General features: G+C 42.0%; 1 protein-coding gene across 4 annotated transcripts; it reads right to left on the reverse strand.

Moving 5' to 3' along the window:
• Positions 1-302: 302 nt before the first annotated feature.
• exoc3l4 (exocyst complex component 3-like 4) lies at positions 303-24,295 on the reverse strand. Of its 4 annotated transcripts, XM_014210663.3 has the most exons (15): positions 24,095-24,295; positions 22,426-22,784; positions 21,776-21,898; positions 21,382-21,597; positions 20,542-21,169; positions 20,201-20,318; positions 19,914-20,042; positions 19,671-19,771; positions 19,428-19,526; positions 7,537-7,660; positions 7,125-7,247; positions 4,651-4,803; positions 4,282-4,403; positions 3,958-4,013; positions 303-3,540 (listed from the first exon to the last, which is right to left on the reverse strand). In XM_014210663.3, the coding sequence occupies exons 2-14, from the start codon at positions 22,751-22,753 to the stop codon at positions 4,004-4,006; spliced, it is 2,274 nt and encodes a 757-aa protein (XP_014066138.1). In that variant the 5' UTR covers positions 22,754-22,784; positions 24,095-24,295; the 3' UTR covers positions 303-3,540; positions 3,958-4,003. The 4 variants fall into 4 exon arrangements, with proteins under 4 accessions (XP_014066138.1, XP_014066135.1, XP_014066137.1 ...); XM_014210660.3 differs by lacking the exon at positions 3,958-4,013; XM_014210662.3 differs by lacking the exon at positions 3,958-4,013 and having other exon boundaries at positions 22,426-22,886; positions 24,095-24,219.
• Between the last annotated feature and the right edge of the window lie 3,458 nt (positions 24,296-27,753).

Consider the following 27,753-nt stretch of genomic DNA (forward strand, 5'->3'; position numbering starts at 1 on the left):
TGAAGTTAGTGGCTTTCATGTAGGCGTGGCTTTGCTTCTGGGATCTGTTGATGCTGTGCAGTCTGTCGTTTTCAGGGATCTCAACATTCTCATAACTATTTTCCCAATACTATCATGTGCTGGTTTGGCCTCCTGGCAGCTCACACGATAAACAGGCACATCATGTGTATAATGCCTTGACTTAAACTTTATTTCCAAGATAATGATTGCCTTTATTATACATTTGCTTATCATTATAGCTACAGTATGAGCTTTCATGAGCTGACACAAATGATCGGTGAACTATGAGAACAGTAGATCTATACAGTAGATGTTGGATGGATTTATTGTGATTGACTCATAGTTAAGAGCAGACAGATGAGTACAAACCTTTGTGTTGCATGTTGCCCTGTAAAAGTGGCCAACATTATCGTTAATTGAAACATATGATCAGAGGGGAACAAAAACTCCCACTTCCCTAACCAAAATACTGCATTCAGTTTGTGCAAATCTCAGATCTGATATTTTAAAACCAGTATTTTACACCCCGAAAAAGCCCCAACTGACTTCCTAATTACAGTTGAAGTCAGAAGTTTACATACACCTTAGCCAAATACATTTAAACTCAGTTTTTCACAATTCCTGACATTTAATCCTAGTAAAAATTCCCTGTTTTAGGTCAGTTAGGATCACCACTTTATTTTAAGAATGTAAAATGTCAGAATAATTGTAGAGATAATTATTTATTTCAGCTTTTATTTATTTCATCACATTCCCAGTGGGTCAGAAGTTTACATACTCTCAATTAGTATTTGGTAGCATTGCCTCTAAATTGTTTAACTTGGGTCAAACCTTGGATTAACTTGGGTCAAACGTTTCGGGTAGCCTTCCACAAGCTTCCCACAATAAGTTTAGTGAATTTTGTCCCATTCCTCCTGACAGAGCTGGTGTAACTGAATCAGGTTTATAGGCCTTCTTGCTCGCACACCCTTTTTCAGTTCTGCCACAAATTTTCTATTGGATTGAGGTCAGGGCATTGTGATGGCCACTCCAATACCTTGACTGTGTTGTCCTTAAGCCATTTTGACACAACTTTGGAAGTATGCCATCTATTTTTTGAAATGTACCAGCCCCCCCTCAGCAAAGCACCCCCACAACATGATGCTGCCACCCCCGTGCTTCACGGTTGGGATGGTGTTCTTTGGCTTACAAGCCTCCCCCTTTTTCCTCCAAACATAATGATGGTCATCATGGCCAAACAGTTCTATTTTTGTTTCATCAACGATCTTTGTCCCCATGTGCAGTTGCAAACCGTAGTCTGGCTTTTTTATGGCAGTTTTGGAGCAGTGACTTCTTCCTTGCTGAGCGGCCTTTCAGGTTATGTCGATATAGGACTCGTTTTACTGTGGATATAGATACTTATGTACCCGTTTCCTCCAGCATCTTCACAAGGTCCTTTGCTGTTGTTCTGGGATTGATTGCACTTTTCGTACCAAAGTAGGTTCACCTCTAGGAGACAGAACACATCTCCTTCCTGAGCGGTATGACGGCTGCGTGGTTCCATGGTGTTTATACTGGCATACTATTGTTTGTACAGATGAACGTGGTAGCTTCAGGCTTTTGGAAATTGCTCCCAAGGATGAACCAGACTTGTGGAGGTCTACAATTTTTTTCTGAGGTCTTGGCTGATTTCTTTTGATTTTCCCATGATGTCAAGCAAAGAGGCACTGAGATTGAAGGTAGGCCTTGAAATACATCCACAGGTACACCTCCAATTGACTCAAATGATGTCAATTAGCCTACCAGAAGCTTCTAAAGCCATGACATACTTTTCTGGAATTTTCCAAGCTGTTTAAAGGCACAGTCAACTTAGTGTATGTAAACTTCTGACCCACTGGAATTGTGATACAGTGAATTATAAGTGAAATAATCTCTCTGTAAACAATTGTGTGCAAAGCTGTCATCAAGGCAAAGGGTGGCTACTTTGAAGAATCTAAAATATATTTTGATTTGTTAACACTTTTTTGATTACTACATGATTCCATGTGTTATTTCATAGTTTTGATGTCTTTGCTATTATTCTACATTGTAGAAAATAGTAAAAATAAAGAAAAACCCTTGAATGATTAAGTGTGTCCAAACTTTTGACTGGTACTGTATATTTTTTGTTGTTTAAAATGTATTCTACAAAAAGCGGTCTGCGGGCCGCCAGTTCCCCATCCCTGTGTCAGGCGTGTGCGTACTTGTGCTGAAGTCAGGTGCAGGAGAGCAGAGAATAGTGAACAGGCGCACACTTTACTTCGGCAGGAGAGATATACAGACGGACGCAGCTGCGTCTTAAAACCTGCAGCCAACAAGGCAAAGTGTAAAACGCGCAAAACAGTCACAACACATCAAATGTAAAGAAACAGGCTTTGTAAAATAACACGGGAAAAACGCACGCAAGCCTAGTGCGTACAAAAAAATAAAAAACACAACACAAACAATCTTACACAAAGACATGAGGGGGGGACAGAGGAATAAATACATGTAGTGTAATTGGGGAATGAAAACCAGGTGTGCAGGGAACAAGACAAAACAAATGGATACATGAGCTGACTTCAGCAGAAGTTGTGACACCCTGCAGTTGATGTTGGATGAATTTATTGTGATGGACTTCATCTATACTCATACTAGACAGCAGACACATGAGTACAAACCTTTGTGTTGCATGCTGCCCTGTCAAATTGGCCAAAAATGATTAGAGGGGAACAAAAACTCGCACTTCCCTAACAATGGGAGAAACTTGTATTTGTGTATTTGTTTGTGGTTTAATGACATTATCAGATGTGATATTTTGAAACCCTTATTCTGACCACAAAACAACAGGACCGTGGGACTTTCTAAGCGAGTCTTTTCTATGTTGACATGTAATATGTGTGCACTGCTGCGACACATTTCAATAGCTTGAAAATAGGTAAATCAATGGTAAAGTTAATTCAACACTGAACATACAGTTTGAGCCCTATCATGGAGTTCATTTAGCATCAGGCCCATTATTAATTATGTTCTCAGCTTTCTTTTGCAACAACAGTGGGCTAAAGTGATAATATATTTAAAAAAAAATAATGCTTAATCAATGAGGTGTCTTAAATAACCTTTGACTGCATGAACAAAATTTACCATGTAAAGGTCCATTCACATTTAAATAATCATTAGACTATGTTTTCTTTTTGCGTAGTGATCATACTGGTAATCCTAAAGTATCTTCTTTATAAGCCTCCTCAGGCCTTCTCAGACAGCTTGGTTAGGTTACCATCTCTGTGCTAGGCTCCTGTATCTAGGCCTGTAGATTAGCCGTCTGGGAGGACAGAGGAGAGGCAGGAGAAAGGCATGTTAGCCAGACAGTTTGTATTGGTGATGGTGACCTGCATATCAATGAAGAGGCCTCTTTTTTTATCTCCAGTGTTCCCCGAGGTTCCTAGTTTCTTCTTCAGCTCAGTGAGACACTGCAGGATTACCCGCTTCTCCCTGCCCCGCACCAAGCCCCTGAAGTACAGCACGGCCGATAGGTGCTTCTTACTGCAGACAGAGGGGAGAGAGGGTACAGAATATCACTCTTGGAGAATCAGAAGGAGAAATGAACTGTCAAATGTTTTGTGAAATTAATTGGTCTAAAATTCCATAATTCCAACACCCAGAACCAAATCAGATAGCTACTCAATTTTGTTAATGGGGCTGTCATGACAAATAATATATATATATATATATATAATTTTTTAATTTTTTTTAAATTATTATAATTTTTTATTTATTTAAAAATATATATTATCTGTCAATCTCGATTTGGAGAAGTTAACTAGAGTTCAAATAAAAATCTAATTAAATGAGAGGTTCACAAAAACCCAGACCACGGCAATTGCCTGGGAAAGTACAGCACTTAAAGCCCTATTCCGAGAAACCAGGTGCAAGTGTTCACGCCTCATCGGGGTCTCTCACCTCGGTCTCTCTATCTCTCCCCCTCTCCCGGCTGGTCCTCCCCCTCCTACATCCTGCTGTTGAGAATAAACACGGCTCTCTATCATATTTGGAGCAGCACTATCTGGCTCTCAATCTGTCACTGCCTAGTCAACCCTCTCCCCTGTCTGATGAACACCGCTGACTTCATCTTCCACTGCTGTTCTTCTCAGGGTCATAACAGTCAGAGTAGAATTCATATGATGTGTTTTTACTCTGATTATATTTTGTAAAAATTTTTTTTTTTTTTTTAAATCACCAAAATCACCAGATACAAGATGTGGCCACGGGAAGATGCTGGATTACCTGATGTCTGGGTAGTCCGCTACTAAATGTTTCAGGTGGTTCTTTATGTCGCTCTTGTTCTTTTCCCCAATTATGTTACTCAGGTGGTCTCCTACTGGGTGGAGCCAGTCATGGGTTGTGTTCTACAAGAGGAAATTATTATGAGTGTGTCTACTAGTCATGAATGGTAATAACACATGTCATTTGTTTATGACAGCACTGAATTTTCAAAGTAGCATTCCTCAAAGCACAAAGACATAATGCTGAGACAAATTTATGTACTGTAGTATTTACAATTTTAGACAATGTTGAATGAACATGAAAAGTACAATTTGTGTGGATGTAAATTGGCCAAAATTCAGTTTATAATTCAGGATTAAGAAGTGTTACCATTTCCTCAAACAAATCATTGAGTTCATTCCACTGCACCCTCATCTTGGTGGCTGCTTTGTCATGCTTCCTGTTCTTACAGGAGTAGTTGTTTTTCATCAGCTGGGAGACATACTCTTTCACCACATAGTAGTGCAAGCTACTCACAAACATCTGATGCAGAGGAACACAGGACAGGCACAGTGGAGGCCAGAGAAAGGGATTACAAATAGACATGAAAGTCTTCTGTTTATTCTTTCGCTTTCAAGTGACTGCCATGACTGATCATCTGAGTGACACCCATCCTCCTCCCCCTCTTTTCCTGCCATTTACTCCCATTGCCACATCAACTCAAATAATGTTCCATTCTATGCATGGTCAAGTTCCAGTATGGTAAGGTCAGGAAATTCTCGGGGCTTTCCCAGTGACTCCAACTTCCTATGGTTCATCAGGGGCATGATTTCCTTTGCTTAATTGAGTGTACAGTACCAGTCAAAAGTTTGGACACACCTACTCATTCAAGGGATTTTCTTTATTTTTAATATTTTCTACATTGCAGAATAATAGTGAAGACATCAAAACTATGAAATAACACATATGGAATCATGTAGTAACCAAAAAAAGTGTTAAACAAATCAAAATATATTTTAGATGTGAGATTCTTCTAAGTAGCTACCCTTTGCCTTGATGACAGCTTTGCACACTCTTGGCATTCTCTCAACCAGCTTCACCTGCAATGCTTTTCCAACAGTCTTGAAGGAGTTCCCACATATGCTGAGCATTTATTGGCTGCTTATCCTTCACTCTGTGGTCCAACTCATCCCAAACCATCTCAATTGGGTTGAGGTCGTGTGATTGTTGAGGCCAGGTCATCTGACGCAGCACTCCATCACTCTCCTTCTTGGCCAAATAGCCCTTACACAGCCTGGAAGTGTGTTGGGTCATTGTCCTGTTGAAAAACAAGTGATAATCCCACTAAGCACAAACCAGATGGGATGGCGTATCGCTTCAGAATGCTGTGATCGCCATGCTGGTTAAGTGTGCCTTGAATTCTAAATAAATCACAGACAGTGTCACCAGCAAAGCACCGCCACACCATCACACCACCTCCTCCATGCTTAATGGTGGGAACCACACATGTGGAGAGCATCCGTTCACCTACTCTGCCTCCTACAAAGACGTGGCAAATATCAAATTTGAACTCATCAGACCAAAAGGACAGATTTCCACCAGTCTAATGTCCATTGCTCGTGTTTCTTGGCCCAGTCAAGTCTCTTCTTCTTATTGGTGTCCTTTAGTAGTGGTTTCTTTGCAGAAATTCAACCATGAAGGCCTGATTCATGCAGTCTCCGCTTAACAGTTGATGTTGAGATGTGTCTGTTACTTGAACTCTGTGAAACATTTATTTGGGCTGCAATTTCTGAGGCTGGTAACTCCAATGAACTTATCCTCTGCAGCAGAGGTAACTCTGGGTCTTCCTTTCATGTGACGGTCCTCATGAGAACCAGTTTCATCATAGCGCTTGATGGTTTTTGCGACCGCACTTGAAGAAACTTTCAATGTTCTTGAAATTGTTCGGATTGACTGACCTTCATGTCTTAAAGTAATGATGAAGTGTCATTTCTCTTTGCTTATTTGAGCTGTTCTTGTCATAATATGGACTTGGTCTTTTACCAAATAGGGCTATCTTCTGTATACCACCCTTACTTTGTCACAAGATGACTGATTGGCTCAAACGCATTAAGAAGGAAAGAAATTCCACAAATTAACTTTAACAAGGCACACCTGTTAATTGAACTGCATTCCAGGTGACTACCCCATGAAGCTGGTTGGGAGAATGCCAAGAGTGTGCAAAGCTGTTATCAAGGCAAAGGGTGGCTACTTTGAAGAATCTCAAATATTGTCACGTCCTGACCATAGAAAGCTGTTATTTTCTATGGTAGAGTAGGTCAGGGCGTGACAGGGGGGGTTTCTAGTTTAGTTTTTCTATGTTGTTATGTTCTAGTTTTGTATTTCAATGTTGGGTTTTGTTTGGGATGATCTCCAATTAGAGGCAGCTGGTCCTCGTTGTCTCTAATTGGAGATCATATTTAAGTAGGTGTTTTTCCCACCTGGGTTTGTGGGAGATTGTCTTTGAGTTAGTGTATGTTTCTACTCTGCTTCATGGTTTGTTATTCAGTTTATTTGTATGTATTGCATAGTTTCACAGTGAAAATAAAATGTGGAAGACACACGCTGCACTTTGGTCCGCTCGTTCCTACGACAACCGTGACAAATATAATATATATTTTTATTTGTTTAACACTTTTTTTAGTTACTACATGATTCCATATGTGTTATTTCATAGTTTTGATGTCTTCACTATTATTCTACAATGTAGAAAATAGGGAAAATAAAGAAAAACCCTTGAATGAGTAGGTGTTCTAAAACTTTTGACTTCTCTATAGTATATACTGCATTTAAAACAATATGAACAGCACTTCCCCAATCCTTACCTGTACATATGGATGTCTCATTTGTGAACAGCGCTGGGACAGCTTCTCTGTCCTGCTCAACAGCTGTTGGAAGTCCTCATCTGTGGAGAGCCACTTCCTCGTCATCATTCTCCTGAGGTAAGGCTAGAAAAAGCAACAGACACATATTAACCCATCTATTCCCTCTAATTTGTTCATTCGTTAATTTATTTGTTTGTTCACCCATCCATAACATTGACAGCAGGAGCGATTGAGAGAAAGCCTTTACAGAAACGTGTGCAAAGAAATCAGTAGACTACCAAACTAAGTAACTTCCAGGTCACCCGAGACAAGTAGGAAAGATGTCAATCACCTCAACACACTGATCAACTTAGGGACATTTGTAGAATGAGGACAAGACCAAAGGTCAATCAAACTTCTCCCCCTCACCTACCCTGACATCATTCTTAAACTGGTCCTCCAGGCCCTGGACCAGTCTATGGACCAAGCCATCCACCTCTCTGCTGAGATGGTCCACCTGTGTCGGGCAGCTCTCTCTGTAACCCTCCATGTGCTCCCTGGAGGAAGAGAAAAAAGGAAATGAAACAGGTCTGAGGTTAGGTCAGGTTATCATGCATAAACACCTACGCGACAGAGTTTCTAAACCCAGAGGCGCCACATTGCGAGACTTCCCGAACGATTGCGAAACAGACCAAGGGAAGGGTTTCAACAGGGGTTGTAAGCAATGTTCACTTCATTTTTGGGGGGCACTGAGCAAATTGCATCTCTGCTGAGTGCAAACTTGAACACTGTGAAGATTCTGTGCAAATTCCAGTGTGCATTTACTGTGAACCCCGAGGCTGTACCCACTTTAAGTTACAGTTTCAGACAGTAGTCAATTAGGCTACTGTGGATGATCATAATGTAGGCCTACAAGAGTGGCCTACCATCAAAAGCAATGGAGAAAATGCATCCCATAACATGAAAATAGCTGTTCTATCATTCAGCCTACAGTAGCAGCCAATGTGTGGTGTTCAATGTAGGCCTACATTCCATGAGACTTTTGAAATAAACATGCAGGGCTTGACATTAACCTGTTCACCCACGTGTCCTTCGGACAAGGAGGGGACTGAAAATTAGGTGATGTTTGATGCTAGAAACCACTTTACAAAATAAAATGCATTATTTTTACCATGCCATTATTACAGATAATCAGACAAATGATGCTACCCTCTGCCTAATGGCTACTTAGCTTATTCAAGCCTGTCTCAAAATACAACACTGCCCCTTTAAGACAAAAAAAAGCTCTTGACCTGACTAGCTTTTCAAAGATGTCTAGAAATGTAAACATTTTGTGCTCTTGTAGGAAGCAATCCCTCCCCCATTGCTGACTGCAAATTATCTAAAACTGGGCTAATAACTCACTAACTAGCAAAGAATATGTATATGCACACGTGGCTACATGCTAATATTGCGTTGTTTTAATCACAATTCCCACAAGGAAAATGTTGATTGTGTTAACTAAGGGGGAAACTCTAGAAAGTTGAGTGAAGTTCAATCTCGAGCTTCTCTGCACAGGCTGATATTTGTTCTTGCGAGGCAGTCCCGGGGGAGCTGCACGCCTGAGCACGTGTGCAGTTTAGATGGAACATTGATTGTAAGAATGTTAACAATTTCTGATGTTTAGCTTGTGTAACTACAGTTGAAGTCGGAAGTTTACATACACCTAAGCTAAATACATTTAAACTCAGATTTTCACAATTCCTGACATTTAATCCTAGTAATAATTCCCTGTTTTAGGTCAGTTAGGATCACCACTATTTTAAGAATGGGAAATGTCAATAATTGTAGAGAGAATGATTTATTTCAGCTTTTATTTCTTTCATCACATTCCCATGGGTCAGAAGTTTACATACACTCAATTATTATTTGGTAGCATTGCCTTTAAATTGTTTAACTTGGGTCAAACTTTGCGGGTAGCCTTCCACAAGCTTCCCACAATAACGTGGGTGAATTTTGGCCAATTCCTCCTGACAGAGCTGGTGTAACTGAGTCAGGTTTATAGGCCTCCTTGCTCGCACAAGCTTTTTCAGTTCTGCCCACATTTTTTCGAAAGGTTTGAGGTCAGGGCTTTGTGATGGCCACTCCTAATACCTTGACTTTGTTGTCCTTAAGCCATTGTGCCACAACTTTGGAAGTATGCTTGGGGTCATTGTCCATTTAGAAGACCCATTTGCGACCTAACTTTAACTTCCTGAATGATGTCTTGAGATGTTGCTTCAATATATCCACATAATTTTTCTTCCTCGTGATGCCATCTATTTTGTGAAGTGTACCAGTCCCTCCTGCAGCAAAGCACCCCCACAACATGATGCTGCCCCCCCGTGCTTCACTGTTGGGATGGTTTTCTTCGGCTTGCAAGCATCCCCCTTTTTCCTCCAAACATAAGGATGGTCATTATGGCCAAACAGTTCTATTTTTGTTTCATCAGACCAGAGGACATTTCTCCAAAAAGTACAATCTTTGTCCCCATGTGCAGTTGCAAACGGTAGTCTGGCTTTTTTTAATGGCGGTTTTGGAGCAGTGGCTTCTTCCTTGCTGTGCGGCCTTTCAGGTTATGTCGATATAGGACTCGTTTTACTGTGGATATAGATACTTTTGTACCTGTTTCCTCCAGCATCTTCACAAGGTCATTTGCTGTTGTTCTGGGATTGATTTGCACTTTTCGCACCAAAGTAAGTTCATCTCTAGGAGACAGAATGCGTCTCCTTCCTGAGCGGTATGACGGCTGCGTGGTCCCATGGTGTTTATACTTGCGTACTATTGTTTGTATAGATGAACATGGTACCTTCAGGCTTTTGGAAATTGCTCCCAAGGATGAACCAGACTTGGAGGTCTTGGCAGATTTCTTTTGATTTTCCCATGATGTCAAGCAAAGAGGCACTGAGTTTGAAGTTAGGCTTTGAAATACATCCAATGGTACACCTCCAATTGACTCAAATGATGTCAATTAGCCTATCAGAAGCTTCTAAAGCCACAATATCATTTTCTGGAACTTTCCAAGCTGTTTAAAGGCACAGTGATAAGGGAATTATATGTTTAAAGGTAATGATTAAAGAATCCCACCCTGAAATTTAACTAATTAGTAGTTTATGTAGCATGTATAATGAATAATTAAAGTACTAAACGTAAGTCTCATAAGGTTTAGTAGAGACCCGGAAGGAAGAGAAATGTATGTGTGTGCCTAAGAAAATATCGAGAACAATTAGACTGCGTTTGACCCGACCTAGCTAGAACTTTGAGAAACTTATGAGAGGACAGGGAGTACCTCTCAAGGTTCCTCTAATCTCGGGGGAATGGAACAGACAGTGCTGGGTAGTGATTAACAGTGGTGAGAACTCCGGGGAGGGATACAACTCACCTACTGTTCGTGTGTATGTATGTGTGTAGGATATCTACTGTTTGTGTGGAGGTATGTGCGTAAGTAGGGAGTGTGCATAAAATGAATGTCTTTGTATAATGGACTTCAGAACGTTCTCTGAATAAACTGTACGAACCTTTTGCATAAGCTGAGTCTTTGCCAATTATTCTTAACCCAGTGTCTTACAAACCTTGGGGATTAGTCAAATCTTATTGATTGTTAGTTATTATCATTGGGATTGAAAATTCTCCTGACACACAGTCAACTTAGTGTATATGTAATCTTCTGACCCACTGGAATTGTGATACAGTGAATTAATCTGTCTGTAAACAATTGTTGGAAAAATTACTTGTGTCATGCACAAAGTAGATGTCCCAACCGACTTGCCAAAACTATAGTTTGTGAACAAGAAATTTGTGGAGTGGTTGAAAAATAAGTTTTAATGACTTCAACCTAAGTGTATGTAAACTTCCGACTTCAACTGTGTGTTTTCTTTTTAGGAAATAAGGATAAACAGTATAAAGTTATATCTGACCATCATTATTTTGAGTCTCCTGTCTCCTTGAACATGAATAACTAAATCTGCAGGAGAGAATTTTGACTGTTTCTGCCCATCTCTAATATTGTGTTCCTCATTTTTTTACTGACAGAGACATGTTGCTTGTTTCAGTGGCATTACCAGCTCTTTGAATATGGAGCTTGAACTACTCAGGCAATTCTCTTACGCTAGCTTAGTTTCCCGGAAACCATGTGGTGTTTCTCTTTTTAGACAAGCAGTGGTAAACTCCAGAGATGCCTGTTGGCTGGAAACAGCTTCCCAGCTAGCACATTTCATTCCTTGGAAGTTGTGGGAACGTACGTTTTTGGTTTCCCATTGGTTCTGGGAACGAAGCCATACATTTCTTGACCAGTAGAACTGAATATTTTTTTATTTTTTTTAGAACGTTTTTACTATGGTTCCCTGAATGTTTTTCTGGGAGATTTTATTATTAAATTCTAAGTTATTTGGAGTTGTTTAAATTACTCCCTTAAAACTTTTATTGAATGTTACAATAAGACTTAAGAATACTGCTAGCTTCGTTTGGGTTAACTGTTTTGAACTCCAAGCACAGATAGGACCCATGGAAATTAATTTGCTTAGGCATTAATCATGCAACCACATTTATTTTCATTATGGGACACCGTCAGTGATCTTCTGTTCTCTATCCATTGAATTAGTCTACTGCACCACCAGGATGGAGCTAGCAAGCTTCTTTTTTTTTTTTACTCATACAAATCTGTTAATTTTAAATCTATTCAAACAGACCCCATTTCAAAGGAAACAAGTACTTATTAAGATCAGACGTGGCCAATTAGTCGGCGCGGCCAAGACACCTGAACACACTTAACAAGATAAAGGATAGAGAGTTTTGTTGACGCTGAGAACGGATATGTATATGTTTTTCAATTGTTTTACAATAACATTTACTAATGTTACTAATGTTTTTTTTATAGAATGTTTTCATAAATGTTACTTTAAATAGTACCATGAGGAAACCTTGTGGAAACGTTATTTACATTTACATTTAAGTCATTTAGCAGACGCTCTTATCCAGAGCGACTTACAAATTGGTGCATTCACCTTATAATATCCAGTGGAACAACCACTTTACAATAGTGCATCTAAATCTTTTAAGGGGGGGGTTAGAAGGATTACTTTATCCTATCCCAGGTATTCCTTGAAGAGGTGGGGTTTCAGGTGTCTCCGGAAGGTGGTGATTGACTCCGCTGTCCTGGCGTCGTGAGGGAGCTTGTTCCACCATTGGGGTGCCAGAGCAGCGAACAGTTTTGACTGGGCTGAGCGGGAACTGTGCTTCCTCAGAGGTAGGGAGGCGAGCAGGCCAGAGGTGGATGAACGGAGTGCCCTTGTTTGGGTGTAGGGCCTGATCAGAGCCTGAAGGTACGGAGGTGCCGTTCCCCTCACAGCTCCGTAGGCAAGCACCATGGTCTTGTAGCGGATGCGAGCTTCGACTGGAAGCCAGTGGAGAGAGCGGAGGAGCGGGGTGACGTGAGAGAACTTGGGAAGGTTGAACACCAGACGGGCTGCGGCGTTCTGGATGAGTTGTAGGGGTTTAATGGCACAGGCAGGGAGCCCAGCCAACAGCGAGTTGCAATAATCCAGACGGGAGATGACAAGTGCCTGGATTAGGACCTGCGCCGCTTCCTGTGTGAGGCAGGGTCGTACTCTGCGAATGTTGTAGAGCATGAACCTACAGGATCGGGTCACCGCCTTGATGTTGGTGGAGAACGACAGGGTGTTGTCCAGGGTCACGCCAAGGCTCTTAGCACTCTGGGAGGAGGACACAAGGGAGTTGTCAACCGTGATGGCGAGATCATGGAACGGGCAGTCCTTCCCCGGGAGGAAGAGCAGCTCCGTCTTGCCGAGGTTCAGCTTGAGGTGGTGATCCGTCATCCACACTGATATGTCTGCCAGACATGCAGAGATGCGATTCGCCACCTGGTTGTCAGAAGGGGGAAAGGAGAAGATTAATTGTGTGTCATCTGCATAGCAATGATATGAGAGACCATGTGAGGATATGACAGAGCCAAGTGACTTGGTGTATAGCGAGAATAGGAGTGGGCCAAGAACAGAGCCCTGGGGGACACCAGTGGTGAGAGCACGTGGTGCTGAGACAGATTCTCGCCACGCCACCTGGTAGGAGCGACCTGTCAGGTAGGACGCAATCCAAGCGTGGGCGGCGCCGGAGATGCCCAGCTCGGAGAGGGTGGAGAGGAGGATCTGATGGTTCACGGTATCAAAGGCAGCAGATAGGTCTAGAAGGATGAGAGCAGAGGAGAGAGAGTTAGCTTTAGCAGTGCGGAGAGCCTCCGTGACACAGAGAAGAGCAGTCTCAGTTGAATGCCCAGTCTTGAAACCTGACTGATTAGGATCAAGAAGGTCATTCTGAGAGAGATAGCAAGAGAGCTGGCCAAGGACGGCGCGTTCAAGAGTTTTGGAGAGAAAGGAAAGAAGGGATAATGGTCTGTAGTTGTTGACATCGGAGGGATCGAGTGTAGGTTTTTTCAGAAGGGGTGCAACTCTCGCTCTCTTGAAGACGGAAGGGACGTAGCCAGCGGTCAAGGATGAGTTGATGAGCGAGGTGAGAAGGTCTCCGGAAATGGTCTGGAGAAGAGAGGAGGGGATAGGGTCAAGTGGGCAGGTTGTTGGGCGGCCGGCCGTCACAAGACGCGAGATTTCATCTGGAGAGAGAGGGGAGAAAGAGGTCAAAGCACAGGGTAGGGCAGTGTGAGCAGGACCAGCAGTGTCGTTTGACTTAGCAAACGAGGATCGGATGTCGTCAACCTTCTTTTCAAAATGGTTGACGAAGTCATCCGCAGAGAGGGAGGAGGGGGGGGGGGGGAGGAGAAGGTAGCAAAGAGCTTCCTAGGGTTAGAGGCAGATGCTTGGAGTTTAGAGTGGTAGAAAGTGGCTTTAGCAGCAGAGACAGAAGAGGAAAATGTAGAGAGGAGGGAGTGAAAGGATGCCAGGTCCGCAGGGAGGCGAGTTTTCCTCCATTTCCATTTCCGCTCGGCTGCCCGGAGCCCTGTTATGCTGAAGTATTGAAATTCCCACAGGAGAACGTTGTTTCTTAACGTTCTCTGAACTATTTGAGAGCATTCCCAATGTCAAACCAGTTGGAGAATGTTCCGAAAACATCAAAATGTTTATTTAATTAAACCATGTTTGGATGTTTCTGTCAAAGTAATAAAATACCAGGTAAATAATGTTATTTTGTCAAGTTTCTTAAATGTGCTGAGAATGTTCCAAAGCCAAGCAACTATCCTGTACCATTTCCAGAACATTGTGGGAAGTTGTATGCAAAATCAAGTCAAATTTCATTGGTCACATACACATGTTTAGCAGATGTTATTGCGGGTGTATTGAAATAATTAGGTTTCTAGCTCCAACAGTGCAGTAATATCTAACAAGTAATATCTAACAATTTTACAACAATACAAACAAATCTAAAGGAATGGAATTAAGAAAATATAAATATTTGTACGAGCAATGTCGGAGCAGCATAGACTAAAATACAGTAGAATAGAATACAGTATATACATATGAGATGAGTAATGTGAAATATGTAAACATTATTAAAGTGACTAGTGTTCCATTATTAAAGTGGCCAGTGATTTCAAGTCATATATATGAACTTACTAAATGACTGAGAGTTTGACTGTGTAATATTAGGTTGCTTCTTGTGTAAATATTTTCCGTCTGGATTTTATATAACAAAATTTCCCCATGGGGACAATAAAGTTAGTAAGTAAGTAAATAAATGCCTTCTTCACCACACTGTCTGTGTGGGTGGACCATTTCAGTTTGTCAGTGATGTGTATGCAGAGGAACTTGAAGCTTTCCACCTTCTCCACTGTGGTCCCGTCGATGTGGATAGGGGGGTGCTCCCTCTGCTGTTTCCTGAAGTCCACAATCAGCTCCTTTGTTTTGTTGACGTTAAGTGAGAGGTTATGTTCCTGGCACCACACTCCCAGGGCAATAACCTCCTCCCTGTAGGCTGTCTCATCATTGTTGGTAATCAGGCCTACTACTGTTGTGTCGTCTGCAAACGTAATTATTGTGTTGGAGGCGTGCGTGGCCACGCAGTCATGGGTGAACAGGGAGTACAGGAGGGGGCTGAGCATGCACCCTTGTGGGGCCCCTGTGTTGAGGATCAGCGAAGTGGTGTTGTTTCCTACCTTCACCACCTGGGGGCGGCCCGTCAGGAAGTCCAGGATCCAGTTGCACAGGGCGGGGTTCAGACCCAGGGCCTCGAGCTTAATGATGAGCTTGGAGGGTACTATGGTGTTGAAGGCTCAGCTGTAGTCAATGAACAGCACTCTTACATAGGTATTCCTCTTGTTCAGATGATATATAGCAGTGTATCCTCTGTGGATCTATTGGGGCGGTAAGCAAATTGAAGTGGGTCTAGGGTGTCAGGTAATGTAATATGATCCTTGACTAGTCTCTCAAAGCACTTCATGATGACAGAAGCGAAAAATGTGTTTAGCTTATCCGGAAGCAAGACGTCGGTGTCAGCGACGTGGCTGGTTTTCCCTCTGTAGTCCGTGATTGTCTGTAGATCCTGCCAAATATGTCTCGTGTCTGAGCCGTTGAATTGAGACTTTGTCTCTGTACTGACGTTTTGCCTGTTTGATTGTCTTACGGAGGGAATAACTACACTGTTTGTATACAGCTATATTCCCAGTTACCTTGCCATGGTTATTAAATGCGGTGGTTTGCGCTTTCAGTTTGTATTTATTTAATGTATTTATTTTATTTAACCTTTATTTAACTAGGCAAGACAGTTAATAACAAACTCGTATTTACAATGACGGCCTACACTGGCCAAACCCGGACGACGCTGGGCCAATTGTGCGCCGCCCTATGGGACTCCCAATCATGGCTGGTTGTGATACAGCCTGGATTCGAACCAGGGTATGCGAATGCTACCATCTATGCATGGTTTCTGGTTTGGGTAGGTTTTAATAGTCACAGTGGGTAGAACATCTCCTATACATTTCCTGATAAACTCAGTTACCTTATCCCTGTATTCATCAATATTATTCTCAGAGGCTACCCGGAACATATCCCAGTCCACGTAATCAAAACAATCTTGAAGCATGGAAACACATGGTTCTGAGAACATTATGTGCTAGCTGGGTTTGGTCTTCAATAGTTTCACTTTAATTTATAAAGTAATATGATAGTGTGTCACCGTGCCTGCATTTTTTATTTCTATTTTACCTTTGTTTAACCAGGTAGGCAAGTTGAGAACAAGTTCTCATTTACAACTGCAACCTGGCCAAGATAAAGCAAAGCAGTTCGACACATACAACAACACAGAGTTAGTTACACATGGAGTAAAACAAACTGTGGCAAACCTCTCCAAAGTTAGGAGCGTTTGTCACAAATTAAGTGGGAAACTGTCACCAAAGTCAGCCCAGAATGAAAGTTCTTTCGAACATGACAGTACCTGTGTGTTTGTTTCTGTCCTGGTCCACCCAGGCCACAGGTAAGGTCAAGGATAGCAGGGTTCGGTACACAAATCTGGTTCTCGGTAGGTCCATGTCTAAACACCAACAGATAAGTCCAAAACAGTCCAGCTCGTACACGGTAAATCCAACCAATGTAGATTGTCTCTTTCTCTATGGTTCATAGATCCTTCCCGCCCTCTCTCTCTCTTCCTGGTTTTTCTTGACCCTTTATCTGTGGGTCGGCTCCACCTTCTGAGGGTTCCCCTTGCTTCTGGGAATTGTAGTTTTGGCAGTCGGCCATTTTGTGATCTGTAGTTCTGATCGGGGTGGCCATTTTAGTGATCGGGCAGAGCCCGTTTATTAGTTCTGCCCTCACATGTCTGCCATTTATCACTCGACCCCCTTCTTTGCCACAAAACATAGTCAATAAAACAGTACAAAAACAAGTCTATATACAATGTGAGCAAATGAGGTGAGATAAGGGCGGTAAAGGCAATAAAAAGGTTACGGTGGCGAAGTAAATACAATATAGCAAGTAAAACACTGGAATTGTAGATTTGCAGTAGGTGAATGTGCAAAGTAGAAAGTAGAAATACTGGGGTGCAAGGGAGCAAAATAAATAAATTAATTCATACAGTAGGGGATGAGGTAATTGTTTGGGCTATTTATAGATGGGCTATGTACAGGTGCAGTGATCTGTGAGCTGCTCTGACAGCTGGTGCTTAAAGCTGGTGACCTATTGAGGACCCCTTCGAGATAAAATCCCGTTAACGGGATTGGTTGGACAACAACCAGTGAAATAGCACGGCGCGAAATTCAAAACACAAAAATCTCAAAATTAAAATTCAAGCATTATACGGCATTTTAAAGATAATCTTCTCGTTAATCCAACCACATTGTGCGATTTCAAAAAGGCTTTACGGTGAAAGCAAAACATTAGATTATTTTAGGATAGCACCTTAGCAAAAAAAAACAGCCATTTTCCAAGCACGGATAGCCGTCACAAAACCAGATATACAGCTAAAATTAAGCACTAACCTTTGACAATCTTCATCAGATGACACTCCTAGGACATCATGTTAGACAATACATGCATTTGTTGTTCGATCAAGTTCATATTTATATCCAAAAACCCCATTTTACATTGGCGCGTGACATTCAGAAAATGTATTCTCCCCATAACCGCCGGTGAATGGGCACATCAATTTACAGAAATACTCATCATAAACGTTGACAAAATGTATAACAATTATTTAAAGAATTATAGATAATCTACTCCTTTATGCAACCGCTTTGTCAGATTTCAAAATAACTTTACGGAGAAAGCACATTGTTCAATATTCTGAGTACAGAACTTAGCCTTCAATGCTAAGCTATACAGTTAGCCTACAACCACGGCGTCGACAAATTTCTAAAATATGTTCAAAATATTTTCTTACCTTTGCTGAACTTCGGCGGAATGCACTCGGAAGGACTCCCACTTCCACAAGAAATGTTCATTTGTTCTGCAAAGTCCATCATTTATGTCCAAATACCTCCGTTTTGTTGGCCCATCCAGAGCACTATTACAATGCCATGAGGTGTGGGCGCAAATCCATAGACAAACAGTTCAAAAGTTCCATTACCTTTGTAGAAACATGTCAAACGATGTTTACAATCAATCTTTAGGGTATTTTTTTACGTAAAATTGCAATAATTTTCCAACCGGACAATGGGTATTCATCCCAGAAGAAAAAGAACGAACAGCGAACTCGTGTCATGAGACACCTGTCCTCAGACTGGCCACTGATTGACTGAGCCACAATTTTCTGCCCGGTAACAGGAGACGGATGAAACCAGTTTCTGAAGATTGTTGACAGCCAATGGAAGCCTTAGGAAGTGCAACGTGAATCCTATGTCACTGTAGTTTCTCAAGGGATTCAAAAGAAGAACTACAATTCTCATTTCTCCCACTTCCTGGTTCAATTTTTCTCAGGTTTTTGCCTGCCATATGAGTTCTGTTATACTCTCAGACACCATTCAAACAGTTTTAGAAACTTCAGAGTGGTTTCTATCCAAATCTACTAATAATATGCATATTCTATTTTCTGGGCCAGAGTAGTAACCTGTTCAAATTGGGTACGTTTTTCATCCGGCCGTGAAAATACTGCCCCCTAGCCCTAAGAGGTTTAAGGCTGGTGAGGGAGATAAGTGTTTCCAGTTTCAGAGATTTTTGTAGTTAATTCCAGTCATTGGCAGCAGAGAACTGGAAGGAGAGGCGGCCAAAGGAGGAATTGGCCCTGGGGGTGACCAGTGAATTACACCTGCTGGAGCGCGTGCTACGGGTGGGTGCTGCTATGAGTATGTTTGAGTATTTTTGTAAGATAGATAAGATGCATATTTAACCATAATTCAACATTTATTGGTGTGTAATGTTTGATGTTTATCTTGAACAGAATCTTGCAGGCACGCTAAATGACCTAGTATGGGTTCCTGGAAATGCCTGTGAAATAAATAGTAATTTCATAGTCGCAGTTTTCCATCCCACTTCTGTTAGATAAGGTGCAACTTCAAATCAGACAGAGTGAAGTTAAGCATTTAGGTCAAGGTTTAACATTATGCCACTAAAATACGGTTGCTCAAGTCCAAACAAAAAAGTGCATAAAATTCCTGAGATACAAAAATGTGTTTAATGCTGAGACTTTGTCTTCTGAGCCAAGACTTCTGTTCTCAGGTCAATCTTTTAGACTGCAGTCTTATTTTTTATTTATTCACACCATCCTTTGGTAAATGTACCCCAAAGTGTCTGGAAAGCTGAACTGACTGTCTATCAACTGTTGTCCAGGACATTCCCGTCTACAGTGTGTTGACGGCAGAGGAAAGGGCGAGGGTTGTTGACCAGATGTAGTGAAGAGTGAAATCTGACTTACTTAAGAGCTCTAAAGCTGTTGATGTAGGTTATCTGATAGTCAGCCCAAAGTGAAGGGTTTTCCATACTGTTACAGCAGTACCTAAATTCGGTCTCAAATCTATGGAGATGTAGAGAGAGTGAAGGAGAAATAATGTCATGGAGTTATTAACAAGCAAAGGACAAGGTGCAGTTTTATGTTTCCAGTGAATAATGGTTAGGATAGAGATAGAAAGAGCAGACTCTGGACTGTTGCAGAGCATACCGCTTGGGAAACTGCTGTAACTCTTCAAGGCAGGAACAGACTACTCTCATCTCCAGGTTTACATCAATCCTCTTGGAGTTTACAGCATTGCTCTTAACTTTCTACACAGAGAACAACATCAGTTTCAAGTCCTACAGTTATAGTAGCCTGCCGCTATAATTAAAATGTAACTAAGTAGGCAATGTTGCCCTCTAATGGAGATATGATGCTATTGCATTATATAAAATCATGACAAAACAATACCGTCCAGATATCCATGTGTATGTCAGAGTTAAAGAAGTGTTCATCGTCAGTCTCTGGTGCCTGTTTCTTTATCCACATGTCCTCATTTTCAAGCTCTAATATTTTATCCAGTGAAGCTCTCATGTCCTCCTGGAAAAGACATGGAAAGCAAAAGAATAAAGGCTAAAGGACTAGAAGAGTTTAAAAAAAACTTTATATTTTGCTCATCAGTGTGGTACCTGCATTCAACCTGAATTCTTCCTAAACATCTATCCATCTGTCACTTAGTGGAATGTTCCATCCCTCACCTTTGCCCGCATGCAGTATTTCCCCTTGAGCTGGTCCAGGAAACCCTCCTCCAGGGAGAGGCCTATGTTCTCAGCTTCCATCTCTGGTCTCAATGAAGGACTACTCATTATCTTCTCACTGTTCAACAGGGATGGTGTCTCTCAGATACAATACTACTCATCATCTTGAGTCATATTTTTGTGTATATATATATATATATATTTTTTTTTTGTATATATATATATATATATATATATATATATATATATATATATATATATATATATATATATATATATATATACACACACACACACACACACACTTCTTACTCAAGACAATTACTTTAAGTCTTCCTCACCTCTCATAGTGATTGATGATCCAGTCCAGCAGGCTGTAGTAGTCCTTCAGATCTGTCACCTGCTGCTGAAGCCTCTTCAGGTGCTGGCTGACAGCACCATGGTAACAGCTCACATAGGTACTGAACACATTGAAGCTGGGTGGGTAAGAGCCTTGCAGCTCTCCCTTCACCTTCTTCAAGTCCTCCACGATGGCCTTGCCCAGCATACCCAGGTGGATAGCCAGCCAGGAGGCATTCTGCTCGGGCCTGTCCAAGTGAACACTCTTCAACGTGGCCTGTACACCCTCGCTCACAGCCTCTCTCCAGGCCCCCCGCCAACCCCCAGGCCCAACCACGCCCCCAGGCTCTGCCTCCCTCTTCTCCTCCTCCTGGATGACGCGGGCCACATGCACCAAGAGATCCTTGTTGCGAGAGGGAAAGGAGTTGGAGTCCCGCACTATTTCCTTCACCTTGTCCCGCAGGGCATTGTAAAGGAGCCTTATGTCCTTCTCCTTCTTGGCCAGCTCCATAGAGGAGGCCTCCTCCGTGCACTCCTCCCTCTCCCGCTGGAACTCCTGGCACAGGGAGAGGAGGTTCAGATAGGCCTCCTCCAGCACCTCCATCCCAATCAGCTTATTGATCTGCATCACTTGAGTGTAAGAGCAAACAGAGTAAAGACCTTAATGCATAAAAGCTTATGCTGTTATACCTAATACACACATACTGCACAGACACAACCATATTGATTTACATCACAATTAATATATTTTGTGATCTCTACTGCTAAAACAAATAAAAATGGACAAGAGGATGAGGGAGAGAGAGAGACAGAGACAAAGACAGAGAGAGAACGAACCTCACCTGAGACGGGTGTGAGGGGTATCTCTGGGAGTATGTATGACTCTTTTATCTCTACCCTCTCCTTCTCCCTCTCTCTCTTCTCATCCACAGTGATCTCAGTGACAGGCTGGAGCTGCTCCTGTTTGAGGGTCTTGTCCTTCTTATTCCCCACAAGTCGCAAACTCCGTCGGATGGAAGCCCCCTTCTTTAGAAGAGAGTCCCCAATTGCCAATGGGTCTATAGATGGACAATACAGATGACAGATTACGAAGACCTTACAAAGACTCAGAATATCCCAACGAGCTCTCCAGAATTCTCTCAGTAAATGATATGTATTTGTGCTTGTCTTTGAACAGTATTTATTGTCAACCATTGATTGAACAGGCTCTGGTTGGTTGGGTAAACAGTGGTGTACCTGAGCGTGTTCTGGTGTGCTTTTTCTGTAGTGAATCTTCTGCACTCTCTCCTCCCTCCTTCCTCTGGAAGGACCCACCTAGACCCTTCAGGGGAGAGGCCATAGGAGACCCAGCACTCAAACCTGAGCAAGAGAAAGTTGCTGATCTCTATGACATTGAATAATGCTAGTTATTAAACTACTTTGCAGTGTAATAGTAGGTGTGCTGACCGTACACACACAATCACACGGACAGTCGCACAGTCACACAAACGCATACGCACACACAGAAGAAGTCACACAACCTTGACAACTAGTTAAGCAGCTTCTATCAGATTCGTCATAAAAAAAATCTGTGTTATTGTACAAAGGTTAATTATGTTAGTCTATATCCTGCTTGGTTGGCAGCTGTTTCCGAGTTTAGTATAAACTTCATTAAGATAGGAATGTCAGTAATTGAGAAATGACGAAAGCCCCCTGCTCAGACTGGCTCATGTCCAGCTGAAATTCCCAATACAGTGCATAAGAGAGTCCTTCCTGCCATTTATACTGTCATTCTGTGTCTCCTGAGACGTCCTTTTCCCACGACCTTGAGAAGCCATTTCTTGACTCAAGAGCATATTTCATAACTCACTTAATTAGACAGAGGGACAAATCTGAGGAAAACTTACATGGTGAGGGAGGGGGTGGCAGCTGATGGGTTGGAGAGGTCACTTCAGGGTCAATACCATGTCCCCCCTGTTCTGAATTGGATTTGTCCTTTGAATCTTTGCTGTTTGAGGCCAGAGGACTCCTCTCTCCAACCCGCTTGATGCTCTCCCTGAATTGCTTCATCATCCCCAATTTCTTCTCCTTCACCGGGCCGTCAGGTTGTGTCTTCACGTTCCTCTCCATGGTGGATTTGAGGGAGGATCTGTCCCCCTCTAGACCCTGAGCTTCATTCACCTCCTCTATGTCTCCAGGTTCCCCAATCTCTGCCATCTGATCTCTGCTTGGCATCGAATGTCTCTTGTTTCACGCAAGGAGTTGTCTGTTGAATGTGTTGTTAAAATTGCCTTTAACTTTTGGTGCCTGTCACAGCAGTCAGCAGGAACAGGAGCAAAGCTTATGTTTACAGCCAACATGCCATTTTCTATGGAAGGTAAGGGGGAAAGGGTGTGCCGTCACGGTAACCAACCCGACAAAGTACCTTTAGTTAAAAATAAGGGTAGCATTCCTATATGCATAAGAATCATATTATGGATACATTGTGTATAACCTGTAATTACCATGAGTCACTGATAAGAATGGACTTTCCACTTCTGACATGAATGTATGAGAGGTACAGATGTAGGATCTTAATTTGATCACCCTGTTGCAGGAGAACTTTCCTGCAATGCAGAAAATATCAAATGTGTAGTGTATTTGAGTTTTAAAAGGTTTCTGAAGTTTGTAATTTCCACTTTGACATTTCAGACTTAATTTTTCCTTACGAAAATTATAATTTAATTATAATCCACATAATAATTCACATTTCCTGTTAAACTGGTTAAAATTAAGTTCCTACATCTGTAACCTGAGAATCAAAACCTAAAAAACAACCTATACCCTGTGAGAGGGACTAGCTTTTGGGTCCAGTGGCTGTTTGGTTTTGAAGGACTGAGTACAGACAACCAGGTTGGATTACAGTTTGTTTACACTAAAATACCATTGTTATTGGTATGCACTGGTCCGAGGGCCTATAACAGAAACAGGAAGGTACTGTCCGAAGGAAGAAGTATGTGACAGACAGTGTGACAAGGGCAAAGAACAATCAAATGAGGCAGCGGGCAATGGTTAATTAGTAAAACACATGAAGGCCTACTCCCTCTCTATTATGATTTCTTTGTCTGTAAACAGTAGACACATGTAAATATCTGTATAAAATGATGCTTTAATGGTAATCATTGAATATTTTCTGTACCACCTAATTGATTTGGCTTTTGAATATTCATAACAAACTAATGAGTAAAACAAACGTACATTTTCCCGAGAGAGCCTATTTGTTGATATTTGCAGTAACATGCTCAAATTGCCTGTATTTTTGTAAAGAGAAGTTAACTTTATCTATTGAACTATGTCTCTGCTTTGCCCTATACATCACCATTTTTAGAGCAATACTTAGCACGCAGAGGCTAAACAGTTCAATTGCATGACAAATGCTCCATGACGCATGAAGCCTAGTCTGTAAAAACAATCTGCCATAGCATAATCCTCTGCTCTTATTTTAGACATATAGACAGACACATTTAGTTTACAAGAATATACCCTTTCACAATTCAAAAGACACCACAAGATTTCAGGTAATATAGCCTCACTCACCTGAGCAACTCTACTGTCTGGACCAGTGAGTAGCCTACCAGACCAGGGGTTTTCACATGGGTTTACAGCTGTTTTCACTTTCATGTTCACCTTGGAAGTTGAGACGACTGCAAGAAACATGAAAATAAAATCCCCTTTAGGCAGCGTGCCAAGCAGAATGAGAGAAGCAAAAATCACCATGTGACTTAGAGACTCGAGCAGTTCATTGTTAGAAAATAAGTTAATCATTACACTGTATATGTTGGTGTAAAATATTTGTTGTAGACCTACGCCCATGGCAAATAAAATGCCACCAATGCTTATAAACCGGACTGCACTATTTTCAGTCATAGTTTTGAGACATTTCAACGTCTACACTACGTAAAATAGGCGACAGGTCTATCTCTAAATAGCAAAACAATGCTTAGAAAAGAGAACTAGCCGAGCAATATTCACCTATCATTCCTGTTGCTTGTCACTGGAGGGCGACTGTAGACAATATTTAGACAACTTCCCCAATGACCGCATGTCAATTAGGCCTACTTGTTTGTTGATCTCATCAAGCCGGGAAATTACAGTATATATGATATCACTTGTTGCTGACCTTGGCTCAGGGGTGATAACTATTTAGCTTACTTTAGGTGGAATTCTCCTAATTGTTCGACATCTATCAATGATTGGCCCTATAGCAGGGATCATCAACTACATTCAGCCCCGGGACGATTATTTCTTGAATGGATGGTCAGGGGCCGGAACATAATTACGAAAAATGTGTAGACTGCAAATTGAACGCAATAAGCCCAAACAGACATAATATTGCATCTTGCCTGTGCCGCTTTGTCATTGCTCATCCATATTGTAACGACCCTGAGTTTATAAGCGCGGATATTGACTCTTCCGTTCGAGTACGCTTTTGTGACACAGTCGATAGCGCGCCGGACTTCGGGCTTGATGGTCGAGGGTTCGAGGCCTGCTCCATCCCTGCCTGTTTCATTTTATATTCTTATTCCATTCCTTTACTTAGATTTGTGTGTATTAGGTAGTTGTTGTGATATTATTAGATTACATGTTAGATATTGCTGCATTGTCGGATCTAGAAGCACAACCATTTCGCTACACTCGCAATAACATCTGCTAACCATGCGAGCGTGACCAATATAATTTGATTTGATTTGATCTTTGACTAAAACATAATCATTTTAAACCTTGCATACATTTGTATACGTTGACATATATCTCTCTATTATGCGTGGGAATACTTTGGAACAGATTTCCAAAATTAAAACCACATGGAGCTGATTTGCTGGTGTTTTTACAGTCTTTTATGTCCAACAATCAAAATAAAAGTGTTTTGTTTATTTTTGCTCTGAAAACTTGTGGGTGGGGGGGGCAAACAACATCATCCAAATTTGGCCCATGAGCCGCAAGTTGGGGAACCCTGCCCTATAGCCTTGGTATTTGCTCTGATAGGGTGAAGTGTATCCTATTCTATTCCTTTAACAGAACACGTAAATATAGCATGAATCTTTCCCAAAAAATATAGATGTATTTGGAGTATGTACAGTGCATTCGGAAAGTATTCAGACCCCAAGACTTTTCCACATTTTGTTATGTTACCGCCTTGTTCAAAATGAATTAAATTGTTTTCCCCCCTTCATCAATCTACCCACAATACCCCATAATGACAAAGCAAAAACAGGTTTTTAGAAGTTTTTGTAAATTGACAGTCGTCCTGGTAATCCGTCTGGCCCAGCGGCTTTGTGAATGTTGACCTGTTTAAAGGTCTTGTTCACATCGGCTACCTAGAGTGTTATCACACAGTGACCCAGAACAGCTGGTGCTCTCATGCATGCTTCAGTGTTGCTTGCCTCAAAGCGAGCATAAAAAGCATTTAGCTTGTCTGGGAGGCTCGCATCTCTGGGCAGCTCGCGTCTGGGTTTCCCTTTGTAGTCGGTAATAGGTTTCAAACCCTGCCACATCCGACGAGCGTCAGAGCCGGTGTAGTAAGATTCAATCTTAATCCTGTATTGACACTTTGCTTGTTTGATGGTTCGTCTGAGGGCATAGCGGAATTTCTTATAAGCGTCCATATTAGTCTCCCGCTCCTTGAAAGCGGCAGCTCTAGCCTTTAGCTCGATGCGGATGTTGCCTGTAATCCATGGCTTCTGGTTGGGATATGTACATACAGTCACTGTGGGGACGACGTCGTCGATGCACTTATTGATGAAGCCAATGACTGAGGTGGTGTATTCCTCAATGCCATTGGATGAATCCCGGAACATATTCCAGTCTGTGCTAGCAAAACAGTCCTGTTGTGTAGCATCTGTGTCATCTGACCACTTCCGTATTGAGCGAGTCACTGGTACATCCTACTTTAGTTTTTGCTTGTAAGCAGGAATCAGAAGGATAGAATTGTGGTCAGATTTGCCAAATGGAGGGCGGGGGAGTGCTTTGTATTCAGCGATCATACACTGTTTACCAGGGGGCAGGGCTACCGACGTTAAGGCTAATGTAAAGACGGTGCTGGCTAAAGCTGAAACTGGCGAGTGTAGAGAGTATAGAGATATTGTTATCCACGTCGGCACCAACGATGTTAGGATGAAACAGTCAGAGGTCACCAAGCGCAACATAGCTTCAGCGTGTAAATCAGCTAGAAAGATGTGTCGGCATCGAGTAATTGTCTCTGGCCCCCTCCCAGTTAGGGGGAGTGATGAGCTCTACAGCAGAGTCTCACAACTCAATCGCTGGTTGAAAACTGTTTTCTGCCCCTCCCAAAAGATAGAATTCGTAGATAATTGGCCCTCTTTCTGGGACTCACACACAAACAGGACCAAGCCTGGCCTGTTGAGGAGTGACGGACTCCATCCTAGCTGGAGGGGTGCTCTCATCTTATCTACGAACATAGACAGGGCTCTAACTCCTCTAGCTCCACAATGAAATAGGGTGCAGGCCAGGCAGCAGGCTGTTAGCCAGCCTGCCAGCTTAGTGGAGTCTGCCACTAGCACAGTCAGTGTAGTCAGCTCAGCTATCCCCATTGAGACCGTGTCTGTGCCTCAACCTAGGTTGGGCAAAATTAAAGATGGCGGTGTTCGCCTTAGCAATCTCACAAGTATAAAGACCTCCTCCATCCCTGCCATTATTGAAAGATATTGTGATACCTCACATCTCAAAATAGGGCTACTTAATGTTAGATCCCTCACTTCCAAGGCAGTTATAGTCAATGAACTAATCACTGATCATAATCTTGATGTGATTGGCCTGACTGAAACATGGCTTAAGCCTGATGAATTTACTGTGTTAAATGAGGTCTCACCCCCTGGTTACACTAGTGACCATATCCCCCGCGCATCCCGCAAAGGCGGAGGTGTTGCTAACATTTACGATAGCAAATCTAAATTTACCAACAAAAAAAACAACAACGACGTTTTCGTCTTTTGAGCTTCTAGTCATGAAATCTATGCAGCCTACTCAATCACTTTTTATAGCTACTGTTTACAGGCCTCCTGGGCCATATGCAGCGTTCCTCACTGAGTTCCCTGAATTCCTATCGGACCTTGTAGTCATCGCAGATAATATTCTCATTTTTGGTGACTTTAATATTCACTTGGAAAAGTCCACAGACCCACTCCAAAAGGCTTTCGGAGCCATCATCGACTCAGTGGGTTTTGTCCAACATGTCT

This window comes from Salmo salar, chromosome 09 (genome assembly GCF_965601325.2).
Source record: "Salmo salar chromosome 09, fSalSal1, whole genome shotgun sequence".
Taxonomy (NCBI): Eukaryota; Metazoa; Chordata; class Actinopteri; order Salmoniformes; family Salmonidae; genus Salmo; species Salmo salar.